Source organism: Parus major, chromosome 1 (genome assembly GCF_001522545.3).
Source record: "Parus major isolate Abel chromosome 1, Parus_major1.1, whole genome shotgun sequence".
In the NCBI taxonomy this organism is placed as follows: domain Eukaryota; kingdom Metazoa; phylum Chordata; class Aves; order Passeriformes; family Paridae; genus Parus; species Parus major.
In genome coordinates, this window is record NC_031768.1 from 10,238,867 (window position 1) to 10,257,343 (window position 18,477).

Sequence of the window (18,477 nt, forward strand, 5' to 3'; positions counted from 1 at the left end):
GTTGAGGACAAGAGACATTTTCATAGCAAACTTCAGAGGTTAAAACTGAGATAAAGGTAACCAGAAGATTCCAGTAATATAGACTCTTTTACAGTTCTAATTACCTCAATTCAAGAGGAAAATTCTGAGATGCCTTGGTTTCAAGAGGAATGTACATTTTAGAACTTTAGGAAAAATATATGAATAATGGTAACACTACTGTTCTTCTATATCCAAATACAAACAGTTATGATATAAATGTCTTGTTACATCAGTATAAACTACCTTATGTACTGCATGCATAGAATAGAACTTTTATTAAACTCATATAAATGTACTTTTAAGTTGTTTTTAGCAGTAGGGAAATTTGAAAATGCTAATTGGTGTTGGAAAAGACCTTTTAAAAATAGGTCAAAGAAAATAAAAACAAACAGAGGAAACAAGTCCTAAATTTTCTATTCTGTTTTCTTAAATATGTATGGACAAACACCTATAAACCTCTTCTGTGGTCTTCAGTGAAGAAATAACATAGCAGTGACTTTAAGACAATTCTGCTACCTGGTATGTTTAGGATTTTTGTTTTGTGTTAAAGATGGTGCTTATAAGCGATCACTGGTTATTTTCTGCAAAATGTAGCTTAAACTCCAGACCTATATACTGTTCTTTCCAACACATTGTCACATTTGGTCCAAACTAGTAATGCAAATGAGAGAGCAGCACAAGTACTCTAACCATCTTTCCCAGGAGCCAAACAGGACAGTGTATGTGTTAACATGATGAGTCATGAGTCTGAAAGATGATTGCTTTTCACCACTGTCCCAATTTTTTTGTTCCCTGCTATTTCTAGAATTTTCTCTGAGATCAGTGGAAAGAATGGTTTGTCTTTAAAGCCTGATTTATTTACATGTTATCTTTAGTTTAGCTGAAATCCTGACAAAAAGAGGCTTCTCAAATCTTGGCAAAGATAAGGATCAAGAAAGTAAGTGGAAAGGGTATGACCACAGTGGAATTCTTTTATGTCTTGTCACTATATTGCTCTGTCTTCCCCTGGCAAGATCCTTCTGTGCTGCCTGACAGACAAAATGAAAGTATGACAGTAGAAATGAGGTGTAAAAGAGAGGATAATACTTGAAGACTGAAAAGATAGGGGTACAGTTTTATAATTTAATGTATGTTTTCAGTTTTCAGCTAAAGTAAAGATAACTCATCTTCTTCCACTAGCAAATAAGCTCTTACTGATTCAGAATTATCCAAATGCTTCAAAACCTGACACTTATTTGAACAGGAAAAATAGCTCATCCATTTTTGTTAGACTTAACTCTGAATTGCATACAATTTACAGTGATTCAAGGAGTAGGTTGAGCAGAATCTTTTTTTCACTCTCCCTTTCTGTGGCCTGAAGTGGAGAAATTACAACAGAAAGTGCATTTCTATGAGCAAAAGTTTCCTTTTTCTCTTAAAAAAATGTATAAGTGATTTATCATCATTTCAAGTAAGAGAAGTCAGCAACACTCTTCTTGTTTTGGGATAGCTTCTTGTTTTATATTTATGTATCTACTTCTTATCATGCCATCCTCTTAGGGTTCAAAACACTTTCTTTTTTTCTCACTTAAGTTTCTAATGGAAATCAGGAACACTGAGGAAAAATAATATTTTAAACACGATCTCTGTCTGAAGGAATTGTGTTGTCTAGTGTCTCTAGGGTGTCTTGAAGAGTGTACATTATTTACAAAAGCTGTGTTCTCATTTAAAATCTCATTGCGTTATGCATGTTATCACTGACAACACTTCTGGGAAGTGTCCTCCTGCCATCAGTCCTGTGTGGTTACTTACCCATACAAACAGATATCTTCATTCACCACTGAAAGAATGAATTGTGACACTTCAGTCTTTGCAGATTTTCTAAGGACTAATGCATTATTTTTGACTAGTATTGGGAACTAGGATATTTTAAACAAAAAAAAACCCTCCAAGCAAACAAAAAAATCCCCACAAAAGAACAAAACACAAAAGCAAACACCAAAAAAAAGTTTGGGTTTTGTCATGCTTTTTCTTCACATAATCCTCTTTAGTTCTATACCCTTCAAAAAATATTAATCCTAGAATAAGGAATATTCGAGAATAAGAATATTCATCTGAAAGGTATGAATAAATTATATTTTTCCTGAGATTCTGTCTTGTGAATGTCCAGTTTCACATAAAATAAACTATGTGAAACCTCAGTGAGCTCAGTTTCATTTCACCCCCGTTTGCAGGTAGCTATTCCTTTCGTGTTAGAACTTACTGCAGAACTTGTCTGAGGGCTGATATTTTGTTGATAAGAAATGTATAAGGAAAGTGGAATTTGACAATCACAAGTATCCTTAATTGGGAAGTAATCAAGACTTAGAGTATATCTATCATGCAAAGTGAAACACCTGAGATGCTTCAAGAGTGGCTTTCACAGAAACAAGTATGTGCTTAGGATATTCCCAAGTGTTTTGGCACGTACAACTACAAAGAAAATCTTGGTGTAGGTTTTCTACAATTATAAAAGATCTAATTTTCATTTAATTATATTCTTTGTTTCCTTTTTTTGTCGGGTCATCTGTCTGAGATGATGTGTTTTAATAAATTCATTAATTTGTACAAGTCCATTAATACTTATGGACTGTGTTTTATCCTGGCTTCTTATCTGTCTTTATGCAAAGAAATAGTATTTCTTACTGATTTATTAAATTATTAGTAATATCTAGCTTTATCTAACTTCTTAAATGGAATTTTAGTGATTGAAAAATTCCATCAATCTTTTCCCTTCAGCAAAAAATCAATACATTTCTTTTGAACCACAATAAATTTTTCTATAGAGTAACCATTTTTCCTGCTGTGAGGGATGCTGCAATACAGAAAATGACTTTATTAATTCTGTTTAAACATTGACTAGATATCTAGTGTTGTATTAATTCTGGTGACATTTGCATCTGTTTATTCTTATTGTAATATTTTTAGTATAGATACAAAATAAGCAGACAAATCAATTATATATGTGGACTCATTTTTAAACTTATTTTAGGAGAGACTGATATGCACTAGAATACTTTTTTTGCAGCAAAACTTATTTTTCATTTGGATTTTTTTTTTAGGGGTTGAATTGAAGTTTTTTAGCTATGCCATTTTTTTCTTAAGATGTACCATTCTTTTGTCATTTTATCATAAAATATAATAAATTAAGTTACCTATGATGATATTATAGTTTAAAAAATGAATTATTAAAAAAGCAGGTGATTATAGTTTAAAAATTGAATTATTTGAAAAATCTAATGCTGATTGAAACTATGTCCCAACATAGAAATTCAATGTTAGATGTAAATGCAGAGATTTGTGAATAAAAACAAAATTTCCTAAATAAAACTACTGGTTTTGTGAAAAATATAGTTTTCCTATGTTTAGCACCTTGCAAAAAAAAAAATTAGAATACAGTGATCAAGTTGTCTTTCTATTGTTATAACACTTTTGCAAACTGTATTCATGCCTTGTTAGAATAAGAGTTAATGTACCTTAGCATTCATATAGCATTAGTATATAGTTGTCATTCTCAGCTGATCATATAGATAGTGATTGGATGTCATAATAGTGAGCTGCAAATGGGTCAGTGTAAGAGGATTAATTCTGTTTTGTCTTCTCTAAACATGGGAAACAGTACTTAATTACATATTGTCTACAATTAAATACTAATTTAAATACTAATTTAAAGTTATAAGATCATAGAACACCCTTAGTTGGGAGTGGAAGGGACTCACAAGGATTATCAAATTCCACTCGTGGCCCTGCACAGGACAGTCCCAAGAATCACATCATGTGCTGGAGAGCGTTTTCTGAAGGTTTCTTGAGCTCTGTCAGGCTGGTGCTGTGACCACTGCCCTGGGGAGCCTGTTCAGTGCCCAACCACCCTCTGAGGGAAGAAACTGTTCCCATATCCAACCCAAACCTGCCCTGACACAACCTCAGGCCATTCCCTGGGCTCTGTCACTGTCACCACAGAGCAGAGATCAGTGCCTGCCCCTCCTGTTCCCCACACGATGAAGCTGTAACTGCAGTGAGGTCTCCCCTCAGTCTCCTCCAGGCTGAACAGACCCAGTGCCCTCAGCCCCTCCTCACACGGCTTCTCCTCCAGACCCTTCACCACCCTCACTGCCCTCTTTTGGACGCTCTCTAATAGTTTAATGTCTTTTATATATTTTGGCACCCAAAACTGCCCCCAGGATGAGGGGAGGCTACACCAATGCAGAGCAGGACAATCACCACCCTACTTTTAGAATCTCAAAAGTTTGCAGATGTTATACATTGCTCAAAGAAAGCAAAAAGGATTGTGATTTTTACTTAAGTATGACTCTTCTGTGTGCAGTGTTACTTGATAGAAGCAAAAGGGGTTTTTTCTCCAAAGCCACTTTGCTGGAATCTAGTTCAGAGTAGTACCAAGTCCCTTCACTGTCTATCACCCGGGGAAGCTTAAAAAACATGCAACATCACACTTCTGCTTCCTAAATTTCTATGGGTCAGATGTCTAGTAAACCACACATAACTCCTATTAAATATTCCAGTAAAGGAAAAAAAACAAAACAAACCAACAAAGTTTGGGTGTTTTGTTTTTGTTTGTAACAAATCTATGAAATAGTGACACATCTTCAGAAAGAGAAGTAACATTTCCTGAATTACTTTTTTCCTGGGTCCTCATCCTTAGCCTGGAATTCCTCTATTTTCAACACATATTTCCCTCAGATTTGATACAGTTATTTCAATTTCAATGTAACCTCTGGCTGAAGATGTGAGAAGAGCTGGACTGAAATCAATCGTTGTCCAGCAGAGAGTAGGTACTTATAGTGCCTATAAAAGTTTATTTTTATTTCTGACTCTGGATGTTTTGAAACAGTCTGTTTCTATTCTAAAAGATGAGGATATAGAGATGCATGTTTTTCACTAAAAGAAAACTTTCTAATAAACATATTGATTTGTATTTTGAAACTGTGGTGCTGTTCTGAGAAAAATGTTAAATATGCAATGAACATCAGTTCCTGAAAGTCTTACTATGTTTATACTATGAACTACTTTGAAGCAAGCTGATGAATTTAGTAATCAGAAATGAAATTATGGGAATATGTAAATCAGATATCCCTTGAGTAGCAACACTGGCATGCTTAGGAAAGCATTTGAATTAATAAAAGATCAGACCCCAATGCTATAATTATGCTCTGAAGAAGGAACAAGATGGATTCTTAGGCTAAGATACTGAAGAAAATAAAGTGTAGCAGGGATCAAGAAACACCCCAGTGGTTGTTGGAGGGAGTAAAGCCAGTCTACTTAAATTGATATGACTCAGTTGGGACAGAAACCCTCTTCTCAGCACTAAAAGAGCTAAAGCTGCAGCTTTTAGGAATCTCGAGTTGATGGAGATATGGAAGGCAAGGGAAGGTCCAGCAAGATCTAAACAGAGGAAGAATGAAGAGGATGTGGTAGCTGCTTACAAACGGTTGGTTTGTCCCTTGCCACTGACATCTTCCCAGATTAGTCTCACTCAGAGGCAAATGCTGCCTAAATGGAGACAGGAGGAGGAGAAGCAGCAGGTAGACAATTAATTCTGGCTGTCAGAATCCTCTGGGAAGAAATTTTGGGTCTGTCCTAAGTTCAGGACAGTTGACCTTATGCTATATGATCATTCCAGCACAGAGCAGGGAAATAACTTTATTGCTATAATCAGATTTCTTCCTTTTTGTCTTGAAAATTGAGTGTTTCTTCTGGCTTGGTTTATTTTGTTCTGGTTTTAACCTTACTGAAATCTCAGGCAATGTTTTAGTTTTGTCTGCCTTATCTCATTGAACCAATACCCACAGTTTGTTCCTGTTGTTGTATTGCAAGGCCATAATGCAGTGGTGCATAACAAGGAAATTAAGTGGTGCTGTCCCTGGTACCTAATACCATTTTCCTTGCTTTGCACTTGAAGCTCCTGTACAAAAGCAGTTGCAAGCCTAAACTGATTCATCCTCTTGCCTACACAGTCATTTTGCACAACTGGGAAGCCACTGTTATAGGCATCATATTTCTTAGGATGTATTTATTCCTTTATAACTTTCTACAATTGCAGCCAAATCAGTGTCTATTAGTCTATTAGTCCAAATCTTTCTGTCATTTTTTTCTTACAGGCAGAATGATATTAGTAGTAGGTTTTTCAATTTTTGTCTGGTATGTGACAAAAATATATTTATATATTATTCAAATACTTTAAGGGGAAGATATCTGCAGTAATTTATCTTAAAGGGAGTTTATAAATGAGAAATACCAGAGAGTCAATATGTATAGCTTGTTCAGTATTTCCAGTCTGACACTTTCATGTAATGGGTTGAGTTTTTTCCATATCTGGAAGCACTGTCAAATAAAAATCTATAAATTTCAAAAGAAAGAGTTAATATGTACAGCTTAAATATAATGTTTGGAAAGCAAACAGGATGCTGAGACATGTGTGTTTATTCCAGTTCTGTTTAGTTAGTGAATAGAGATAACACTTTCCAGGTATAGGAAAAGCAAATTGAAGTTCTCTAGTTTTTGATGCACAGAAGGTATATAGGAAATAACTTCGGTGATGCAAGGGTCTGAATAGTTCTGTAAGAATCAATAAAATCTGTGAAATCATTAAGGTGTTGTAACTGTCTGTTTTTAATTAAAAAAGAAGCAAAATAAATTGGTTTAAATATGGCAGGAAAAATTGAGAACTGCATTCACATTGAGTTGGATTAAAATCACTTATTTAGCTAAAAGTGTTGTGGTATTAAGATAAATCCATCAGTTTTACTGATGTCCTTGAAAACTTAAGACTTGGCTATGTTTGAAAAAACTAGGCCATGTTGTTATTTTTAATGTGCTGAGACCTATTACATGAATAGTTTGATTTGTGATGATAGATGGAAAGAATTGAAGAAGGAGAACACAATTTTTCTTATTGTTGACATTGCTTTGTTATAGCTTTGCAGAGCAGGTAAGATACCAAAACCTTGCAAATATCAGAATATGCAAATAAACATGGTATCAAATAAGGCCATATTCTATTCTGTGTAGAGGTAAATTAAAAAGTGGTTTGACTGAGTATTGTCTTCATATTTTGATACTACATCAGTATAGGAATTTAGTATACTACAGTGGCATTCAGTGGAATGTGCTGCAAAATCAGCATGTAGGTTTTTGGACTCAGAGTTGAATTTTATGTGTTTAACCTGAAGCATTACAGTTAGCATGCAGTAGCAGTAGAGTTTTTTTCATGAAAAAAATGTCTCTTTTTCCCCCTGCAGTATTTCTAAATCAGGTCTAAAATTAAATTGAATTAATATACTAATAAGAAGCAACTGTGTAATTTGAGCTAGAAATGCAAAATAGACCTCTGGTCATGCACTTCACAGTTCAATTCCAAAATGACTTTCATCACAATTTTGTGTCACATTAGAAAGAGACAAGATATATGAATTTAAAGAGATATGGTCCATTTTAACAATTATATCTCACTGGAAAAAATGGGAAAGTGATATTGATTTTTCTTTTTTTTATTATTATTAATCTGGTGAATATAAGCACACAAAGGTTTAGTATGATTGCAAAGTATAAGCATTTGAAGGCAATACTGTTTATCTAAATAGTTTTAAGATTAAATTGCCACAGTCAGCTCTCACCTTAACCAGTAATATATAATTTTTTTCAATGCTTCTAAGCTGCAAGGTGTTTTTGTGATGAGTTGACCATGGCTGGACACTAGTTTCCCACCAAAGCTACTCTGTCACTCCCCTTCTGGGGTGGATGGGGCTAAAAAGGCTCCTGGGTCAAGTACAGGGAGAGATCACCCACCAGTTACCATCATGGGCAAAACAGACTCAGCTTGAGGAAATAGTTGTATTTATCACCAATTAAATCAGAGCAGAGCAATGAGAAGCAAACCCAAATCTCAAAACACCTTACCTCCACCCCTCTCTCCTTCCTAGGCTTTTCTGCACTCCTGAGTTCCCTAAATCCCCACCTCCAGCAATGCAGGTGGATGAGAAATGAGGGCTCTGATTAGTGCATCACATGTTGTCCCTGCTGCTCCTTCCCCTTCAGAGGGAGGACTTCTCACACTCCTTCCCTGCCCCAGGATGGGGCCATTCCCAGTGTGCAGTTTGGGAACAGACTGTTCCAGCATGGAGACAGGTGCTGCCAGCCAAGCTGCTCCAGCGTGGGCTTCTCTCTCCATGGGGCTGCTGGTCCTGCCAGCAGCCTGCTCCAGCACAGGATTCCCACGGGGCCACAGCCTCCTTTGGGCATCCCCCTGCTCTGCAGTGGGATCCTCCACGGGCAGCAGGGCCACAGCTGCCTCTCCATGGGCTGCACCTGGGGCTATGGGGGATCTCAGCTCTGGCACCTGCAGCACCTCCTGCCCCTCCTTCTCCACTGACCTTGGTGTCTGCAGGGCTGCTCTTCTCACTTGTTTTCACTCTCACTTCAGTTACACAGGATTTCATTCCCCTTCTTAACCATCTTATCACAGAGGTTCTCCCAGTGATGGATCAGCCTTGCCCAGCAGCAGGTCCATCTTGGATATGAACTGGAGATGAATTTGGAATTATATTTGATAGCAGCACAGGTAGCTGTGGCAAGAATCCGGAATTACTGAAGCAACCTGAGGTGTGAAGTTACTCAGCCATTGAATCAGAGTAGACTATTTCTTTTTAAAGGCCAGAAGTATAGACTAAAGAATTTGTGTAGGTAAAATAAAGAAATTTCCACTTTTATGGCTTGTCTTCTAAAGGACAGATTTCTCCCTTTCTAGAGACAAGAAGCACAGTCAAGAGATAAAGTCTGGAAGACATTAAAACTTTCAAATAAATCTGGAACTCTTGCTGATTTAGAAGATTTTGGCAGAGTATAAGAAGTTGCATATCTCCATTTATTTTGTTAAAATATGCAATTGTGGAGAAGCATTGTACCAGCTTTTTGTCTGTACTATCAGTCATGGATAGTGTAAAATACATGTGGGGAAATACTGGCCCTCATGTCTTCTTAACTAAAGAGCACTGAAATGTAGAAAAAAAAAAAGGAAGTAATACAGAGAGCAGGATGGAATAGTATTTTCCTAATTTGCATACCAAATCAAGCAAAATGTTCATATTTTTTAATAGGCTTTTAATATAAACTGTGACTCAAGCCACAGATAATTCTATTTGTATTTTTTTTTTTTTTAAAGTGAGAATAAAATCTCCTTTTTATTTTACAGTATTGTATGTTCAGAAAACAGGTCTGCAGCAATTTTCCTTTGGTTTCTCATGTACAGCTGATACACAAAACCAGTAATACTGACAACATAAACCTAGGTCTGCTTTATAGTGAGAATCTGCCCAGAGCCTTCTGTCACCTCTTTAAATGCTGTTCTTGAATAGAGTTGGTAGTAATATTCAAGCCATTATAATTCCTATAATTTATGTTAATAAGAAAACACTTTGCTTTAAATTATTGTCAACTCCATAGCAAACATTGACTTTTTTCACTGTTTTTCAGCTTTTCTGTCTTCATCAGCTGTCCTGAATTTCCATAATTCATAATAATAATAACACAATAACCAACATAATGCACACCAAGCAACAAAGATTTCATAGCTGTTTCTCTCAAAACAGTTAGGAAACATTGTATGCTCTTTGTTGATTGTTTTAATCCTAACAAAGTGCCAGTAATGTGTCTCCAGATTAAATCACTGGGGTTTAACTGCCCAGAAAATTAATTTCTTCCTTATTTCTAATAGAATATTGAGCTAGAGGTACATACTCTTAATGGGTAAAATCATTCTGGTAACCAAATGCTAGCAGATTGTTTTGGGGATAGTTTCCCACCAGATGTTTCCACAGTTCTCTGATTTATATTGTTGCATCTGAGTAGACACACTTATGTCAACCTTATGGTTTTATGTGATTTAAAGCAGAAGATAAATTTATGTAAATGACTGAAGATCAGAACATAAGTGTTGAATTTAGGTCTACAGTTTTTTTAAAGTGGTGCATAGTACCTGTAAATATATTTTGGATTTGTACCTTACACTGCATGAAGGAGAGGCAATACATTATTTTTCTCTTAAAACATTTTGTGACCATTAATTTTTCTGACAGAAATTAGCTTGTTTGTGGTGTTTCTTCATGTTGCTGCAGGGCTTTTTCATAACAATAAATTATTGTTAAGTACGTTTGTCTACCACAATGAAAAGAGGAAAGTATTCCCAAGATTGCTCATAGAATAGTTTCTGATTAAGTTTATCAATAAAATGCTATTTCTGTCAATGATAAGTGGAAATGGGGTTGCAGAAAGAGCCATATTATATATGGTCAAGTTAACTGGGAAATAACAAATAAAAAAAAGCAAATTTGTGCCATTCAAGTACACTCTTATGTACATGGGCAAGGCTTCTGGTAAATCTTTAATTTCCATAGTATGGTAAAAGAAATCAAACTTTAAAAGGATTTACTTATAATCCTCATCACTCAAATATTTTTCATTATGTGTGTGTTTTAACTTATACTAGGAATCCATCTGAACAAAGAATTTGTCTTTTTTTCATATTGCTTAGTCAGTTGTCAGGAGCATTGTGAAAGGCATCAGGATAAAAGGTGACAATTAGGAATGTGGTGATGTAATGTATTTGAAATTGCTTGGTGAATTCTTTAATCAATTATACAAGCTACTTTGTGTACAAAAAGTTTAATCCTGTTTTTTTGTGGAAAAACAGCATAAACTGTAATTAACTCTTCATAATATTGTTCATGGTTGATTTAGCATGTAGGATTACTTTCACAATAGAGATCTTGAACAGTTAACAAGCATCCATTAAAAAAGACCCAAAAACTACTGATGCTTCAGTTAAAAAGTCCTAAAAATTCAAAGATCCATAACTTTTTAGAGTAGTATACTTTTTATGCAGTAGAGGATGAAAACTAAGGAGAGGCAACTTACTTCAGTCGCTGCCCCAAAGAATTGTCTTAAACTAAGACACTTTATATTTAGATATTTTTTATGCATTAGATAAAAGTGTATGTTATAGGATGAGATTTAACAAAATATGAGAGTTTTGTTAGTTTTACTTGTTCATGTCACGTTAAGGCTACAGGCAACAGTCTGAACAAAAAAGAAGGCACAGTCAGGGCTTTAAGAAGAGAATCAGATATCAGTAAGAAACCACTCTGGTGAGCATATTGTTCATGTTTATTTTATTATATAGGTAAAATACCCTGAATCAACAGGGATACCTTGCTTTTGTTACAAGATAATTCACGAAGCATCAGCCTGGCCCACATGAAATAAAGGCATCTTTAGGTATCCTAAACTGTTCTTTACTGGACTCTGATACATGAAAATGTCTGCAAAGTCCTTTTGCACAGTGTTGTAGATATCTGTGCAGGGTAGCCCTTAATCTGATTCATTAACTAATCTGAACATAATTATGGTGTTGTTAACAACCTGACTTCAAAGCATATACTGGTTGTCCATATCCAGAAGAAATTTCCTGTGGCTCCTTGAATGATGCAGTTTCTTAGAAATGAATGTATTGTGAAAAGAATATTGAATGAAAAAGAGTTGTATAACTTTGAAAGCAAACAAATGTGTAGAATTCCAAAAGTGAAAGGATGGCAACTCCCAAAGCACAAAGTATTTCTCTTTGCAGTGATTTGCAGCAAGTTTGTGAATAGGACTAGCTCTAAGATCTCCTGTAAAGCATTTTTTAGTTAATCTAAATCCAAAGTCTTTGATTGTAGTTAGGTGAAGGCAATCCACAGGACTGATAAGCAAAGGGTTAAAAAAAAAAAAAAAAAAAAAGGAGGAAGAAATAAAATGACAATGCATAATAGAATCCCTGAAAAATTCAAATGAAAATAATGAAAGGAAAAGCAGCATGGGAAGGAAATTAGATGAGAGGGAAGACAGATGTATTTTGCTGTTAGGTATTCCCTCAGAAAGGCTGAGGGAATTGGGATTGTTCAGCCTGGAGAAGAGAAGGCTTCAGAGTGACCTTATTGTGGCCTTTCAGCACCTGAAGGGAACTTACAAGAGAGCTGGAGAGGGATATTTTTCCAACAGTATGTAGTGATAGGACATGGGGGGATGGATTCAAATTGATAGTAGGTTGAGACTGGATTTCAGAAAGAAATGCTATGCTTTGAGGGTGGCTGGAATGGTTGCCCAGAGAAGCTGTGGGTGCTCCATCCCTGGAAGATTTCAAGGCCAGGTTGGATGGTGCTTTGAGCAAGCTGGTCCATGGCAAGGGGCTGGAACTAGTTGATCTTTAAGGTCCCTTCAGCTGAGATCATGACATGATTCATTATATTCTTGTCCTCTCTCCATTTTGGGGGATTCCTGCCTCATATTTAGGGTATAAACTGAAAGCTCTTGCCAAGTTGGCTCCAGGAATACCTGTAGATTTAGGATCTCTCAGACCTTTAATTTTCTTAGGAAAGCATCACACAATATAGTTGGAAAGCCTTTCCTAAAGGATAATGGTGTTATGAGCAACTTCATCAACTTAGCCACAAGCAGCTGTGATTTGTTTAATAATTATCTTTAAGGAAAGCTTTACAATCTTTATTACAATATGATAATATTGATGCAGAAACTTGTGAGTGTTTGGAGGTACAAATGAAATACTGTTCTAAGTACATTTGGGGATGTCGGAAGTAATGCTGGAAGTGTCAAGTTAACTACTTTAAGAATTTATCTTTCCACTTTTTCCTTTTTTCCTCATTTTCTTTTCTTCTTATGTTGGATTCAACAAATACCATAAAGCAGTAGCTCTTGTGTTGTCATTAGGCAGTTGTTTTTAAAAAGTATAAAGGAAAATTAAAATTAATACCAGTAGTGAACTAGGCCAGGGTTTCAGGCTGACTGTGGGCAAGTCCCTGGTATTGCAGACAGCTCTTTTGACTTTTGAATATTTTGCCCTGTGCTTATCCCATATTTCTTTATTTATTTTATTTTTTCACTTTCACTTTGAAATTTTCTGAAGGACTGTGTATAATTCTTAATTTTCATTAAACCTTGGAAAAGAAAAAGAAAGTAATTTAATCAAAGATGCATTATATTAATATTTTGGCAGTTTTGTTATTATCCTAAATTAGTTGAAATCACTATCAAAGTGTAAAGCTCTCTGTATGAGAGGTAGAAGTCCTTTAATATACTTTTTCTGCAATTTTTAATCTGAGAGATTATTTAAACCTTAATTTAATGGTTGGCCATTTCCTACTTATACTTGGGAATCACAAAAAAGAAAAATTAATGTGATGGGTATTTCTAATAGCTTCCACTTCTCTCAGCAGCTAAAAATGCAATATGTTTAAAACAAATAATGCATGAAAGTATCTTACTCAAAACTGTGATTAGTTCTGTGTGTGTGAATAGAGAATCATAGAACAGTTTGGGTTGGAAGGGACCTTTAAGGGTCATCTAGCCCAATGTGCTGCAAATGAGCAGAGACATCTTCCACTAGAGTAGGTCTCTCATAGCCCTGTCCAACCTGACCTTGAATATTTCCAGAGATGCATAAAAATATAATTTTTAATTAATTTTTTTGGCTCACTCTGTTTATAAAATGATTAGAAACTGTATAACTGCAAGTGTAAGTATGTCCAGTGGCCTTCTGAGTAAGCTGGGAATCCAAAGGACAGTGTGCCCTTTTGCTTTGTCATTTCTACATGAGGAGGTGGAAGTTCAAGTGAAGGTGCCTGAAACATTCTCAGTCAATATTCCTTCTGGAGAACCATAAAGCCATGGCAGGCAAGGCTGTGCAGGCTCCCAGCACTTTGCCATCAGGCAGGCAGGTGGCAAGGCTGGAGGGGGATCTTAGTAGGAAACCATAGCTGCTAGCAAACTTCAGATACTAATATAAGTAATGAAAAGCATTTTTGTGGTAATAACTTTGGGATGGGCATGTGAAAGTGTGGCTTTGAGTAAAGCAATTAAAAAAAATTTGTTCTCGTCATAAAAAATGTTTTTTTAAATTCATGGGAGGCTGTGCTTTGTGCTCTATCCCTTACCAACAAAAATCTTTTTCATGGACTGTGGAATCCAGGCAAACTTCCTCAGCACTTGTTTCTGTTTAATCATGTGAAAATTGTTAAATGCTTAGAGTACTTTGAGAAAAAACATCTCAGACAGAGCTCCTTATGGTGACCAAAAATGCAGATGGCCAGAAGGCTTCCCCCATGTTCTGTCACTCCTCCTTCCTACATAAAAAGGGTTCCCATTCCAGCATACCTGTGCAAGGTTCCCATTCCAGCATATGGTATCTTAAGTTCTAAGACCACTCCTGCCACTGAGCTATCAATTTGATTTTTCACCTTGTTAGGTAAAGCCTATTATAGAATATGTCAGATGATAAATGACGAAATTCCTTTGTTTAACTTCTTATCAATTGAAATAAGTGTGGAAATCATGTACTAGTTGCTCTTTTGTGGTTGTGTATGCTGGGGGAGGGAAAAAACCTAATTTAAGATGCTGTGAGCACTGAAAAAAGTCTGAGTACCTGAATGAGCTTTTACTTAGAATTTCACTTTATAGTACTTTACTGACTGGTTGTTGTTTCTGTCATTTAGAAAAGTGGATGCATAGATAACAAGTAATTTCTACAAATATTGCTTCTAAAACCTCCAGAGCTCCAGAAGCAGAATTTCCCTTTGTTCTCCTTGCTTTGATCTCCTATTCCAAATGAATGGGCCTCTGCATATAAGTAGAAGCTTTTCTCTGAGTTATTTTTTCAGTAAGTGGTATGGATCTAAACTTCACACAGGTTCATGCAGTAGCACAAAAAGTCTCAAGTGCCTTGCTGGAAATAAGCCATTTACTCTAATATATTTTTTGTCAAACTATACATTGTTATGATTTACCCATGCAATGCTCCCTACTGCACAATGCAAAGGCTCTAGTGCTAAAATCAATGTGAAATACAGTGAATATGTGCAAAAACTAGGTACTCATTTTAAGCTGGGCATTACCTAAAGAGGACTGTATAGTGCAAAGGCCAATTCAGACTTGCAAGAGCAGACAATATTTGCATTTAGGCAAATGACCTAGCCATTGCTGCTATTTATTTCTGATAGTGAAATCACGCACCTGAAAATAATAGTCAAAATTTGGGCTAGGTATTATTGTATTAATGTGCACAGCAGAAAGAAAAGAAAATCTTATACTTCAGAGTAAGAGGCTTTTATGTGTCTATTCTGGCTCTTAGAAAACCTTGCAGTTTCTGCTGCAAAGGTATCTTAAAAACCTTGTACATTCCACAGGCAAAGCAAAGTGTGCTGGCACACTGAGGGGCAGCAGGGTGCTTGAGGCAACGTGACTGGACAGCCACAAAGATTTCCTACAGAAAAACGTTTATCATCCTATCAAAACATAATAAAATGGGATGCAGATAACTGCCACATTATGCTCATCACAGCTATTTCTTATTCTGAAACTGTGGGGCTTCAAAATAGTTTGGAAAAAAATCCCAACACATCAGCAGAACAGTTTTTACTGAGCAGAATCAAGGAAAGGAATCATTTGGGGATGTGGGGTGTGTGTGTGTCCTGTAACAACCTGAAAGAAACTGTAAGAAAGCCAAACAGAAAGTGTAGTAAAAAGAAGCTAAATCTCAACAGTGCAAACCTCTGCTTCAGCTACAACTCCTTGTCCAGGACTGTGACTAATCACCACAGAAACCTGCTGACATTGACTCCTGTGCCCCAGGCTCTGCTGGTGTTGGTGTTCAAGGTGTCCCTGTAAAATCTGTGCAAAAGCTGAGACAGAGCATTCAACTGACTCAATGCAATTTAAATAATTATTATATGGCAGCTGGGTTTGATCATGCTAGAACAAGTAAACTTCCAGAGTGGTTCAGTTTGTGAACTTCAATCATAACCAAATGTAACCAATAATGGTTATAAATGGTCATAACCAATCATGACCAAAGATATATATTTTAAAAAGCATAAGGAGTAGTTTTACATTCCTGGAAAGTTGTATCCTGCCAATTTTAACTGTTTCATGGACAAATTTTATTAAGTGTTAACATGCAGGTTTACTGGCTTACTCTGCAGTTTATGCAATGCATTTAGAAAGAGAAAGCAAACATTTTATTTTGTTCTAGAGTATGATATACTGAAGTATTTGGTTTCCTCCAGAAAAAATGGATTCAGCATTTTACTTGTATGTAGATAAGATTCAGACACACTTCCTGAGGTTGTGAAAATCTGTCCTAAGTATGAATATCACAGTGTACATTGTTGTTGCTATTCCAGTTCCAGCTTATTTTAGCAGTAAACTGTTGAAAATTGTTTTACCCTTTTTTGCTTGTACATTCTGAGGAATTCAAAGGAAAAATACTCATGCTCTACTGATGACTAAAAATATGAAAATATTGATTATTTATAAATATGAACTTGCTTCAACAGGCATACAGTATCACAATCTAAGCTACAGATTCAGAATTGTATTGTTTTTAAACATGAAGTAAGGTAGCTACAGGAATACTGTAGGAAAAAATACTTTATCATAAAAAATGTATAAAAGTGTATCCTGATGCATTTAGCAAAACTTGAGAAAAACCAAAACAAAAAACACATGAGTTATTAAGCTTCCCATAGTTGATGAGAAAGGTGTTCTTTAATGGAATCAGAAGTTTTACAGTCTGTGCTTTCCTGACCTTATTTGAGTTTATAGCTAATAGGAACTTCACACATTTTGTAGTCTAAATTTTACAATTCTTTGTAGGCTCTTAGATGTGATATATATACCTTTGGGTGTAGAAGTACATTTATTCACAATTTTTACTCATTAATTGATGTGCAGAATATTACTGTAATGGTCTGTAGTAGACAGCAATACAGGAGGGGATAAAAGGCTGCAGAGATGTAGTGAAAGGTACTTGTTACAAATTGATGTCTTTATGTCTTCCTGTTTATGAAGATGTGAATGTGTTGGGTATTTTGCAGGAGCTTCAGGATGGCATTGGGCAGCAGCAAGCTGTTGTCAAAATATTGAATGCAACCGGTGAAGAGATTATTGAGCAGTCATCAACGGCAGATGCCAAAGTGCTGAAGGAACAACTGGAAAGTTTAAATAACCGGTGGAAGGAGATCTGCAGACAGTTGGTAGAGAAAAAAAAGAGGTAGGTTAAAAGAGGGTTAAAATACTGTGAAATTATTTTTAGTTATTTTAGGTTTGATTCTGGTTTGAAATTTCAAAGGAGCTCTCAACATCTAGAGTTTTCAAGTATAAAAGGAATTATCAGTAATTAAATTTTATGTCCTATAAATTGTTCATACACTATAATTTGTTTTATTCTTTTCTACCTACTCCTATCAGTAACCACCACTCCCTTCCATACTCCATATTTTTATATTTTAACTTCCAATGGTTAAGAAAACCAAACAAGCACACATAACTGCTGAATTTTAAAGTAAAACAGTACAGAATTTACAACTGGTTTATAATCTTAGTTTTGTGTCATTAAAGCACATCTCTGTAATGCTAATAATATATTGGTTGATTTATACAAGTAATCCTAATCCAGTTTATTTATCAAAATCAATGCCATTAACATCCACATTTCATAGGCTGGATTTTAAAAAATGGATTTATCAATTTAATATTATTTATGATCACTTTTAGATCAATTTGTTTTTCCCATGCAGTCACAGAAAGGTAGAGTGTTTGAGTTACAGCTAATACAAAAATAGTTTTATACTTTTAGCCAGAGAATTTCCAATGTAAAAAAAAAAATAAATAATTTTGCTGTCAAGATAGGTTTTATTAAAGAACATATTCTTAACCTAGATGCTGGGCCTAACTGGATATGCCTTTCTGCTTTAAAATACAGTAGAAAGTACAGGTACAGCTTTCTTCATGAATGTTCTTTAAATCCCAGAATATTCCTTATAGAGATCCACTAATGAGTGCTGGAGATGTACTGGGAGAACTGGTAGTGTGCAGCAAGTTTTTTTTATTTCTTATGTGTCATGTATATTTTTTCCATTCAGAGCCATGGGGGCGAAAAAGCTGTGAAAATGTTTAGTAACTAGCATCATAAGGGAGTGTCCTGAAGGGTTACTAGTGACTCTAACCATGATTAAAGTTTCACTTGGAACATGTTGTCAGTTGTTGGAACAGGCTGCCCAAGGAAGTGGTTGATTCACCACGGAATCATAGAATGGTTAAGGTTGGAAGGGAACTTAAAGTTCATTGAGCTCCAACCCCTCTGGCATAGACAGTGAACTTTCTACTAGAACAGGTTTCTCAGAGCCTCATCCAGCCTGGCTTTGATAACTTCCAGTGATTTGAACTCCACAATCTCTCTGGACAACCTCTATCAGTGCCTCACAGTTCAGAAGCAGATTATTTCTTCTTAATATCTAAACACGTCAATCTTAAGGCAATTCTCCATTGTCTTATCACTGCATGCCCTTGGGAAAAGTCCCTTCCTGTAATTCCCCTTTA

At 35.7% G+C, this 18,477-nt stretch overlaps 1 protein-coding gene across 13 annotated transcripts in view; it reads left to right on the plus strand.

Moving 5' to 3' along the window:
* Positions 1-18,477, plus strand: part of DMD (dystrophin) — a 1,134,919-nt gene that overhangs the window by 734,451 nt on the left and 381,991 nt on the right. For all 13 annotated transcript variants that reach the window (XM_015620877.3, XM_015620912.3, XM_015620930.3 and 10 more), the window contains one exon: positions 16,974-17,149. In XM_015620877.3, the coding sequence (XP_015476363.1) occupies positions 16,974-17,149 (176 nt within the window). The remainder of the gene's footprint in view (positions 1-16,973; positions 17,150-18,477) is intronic.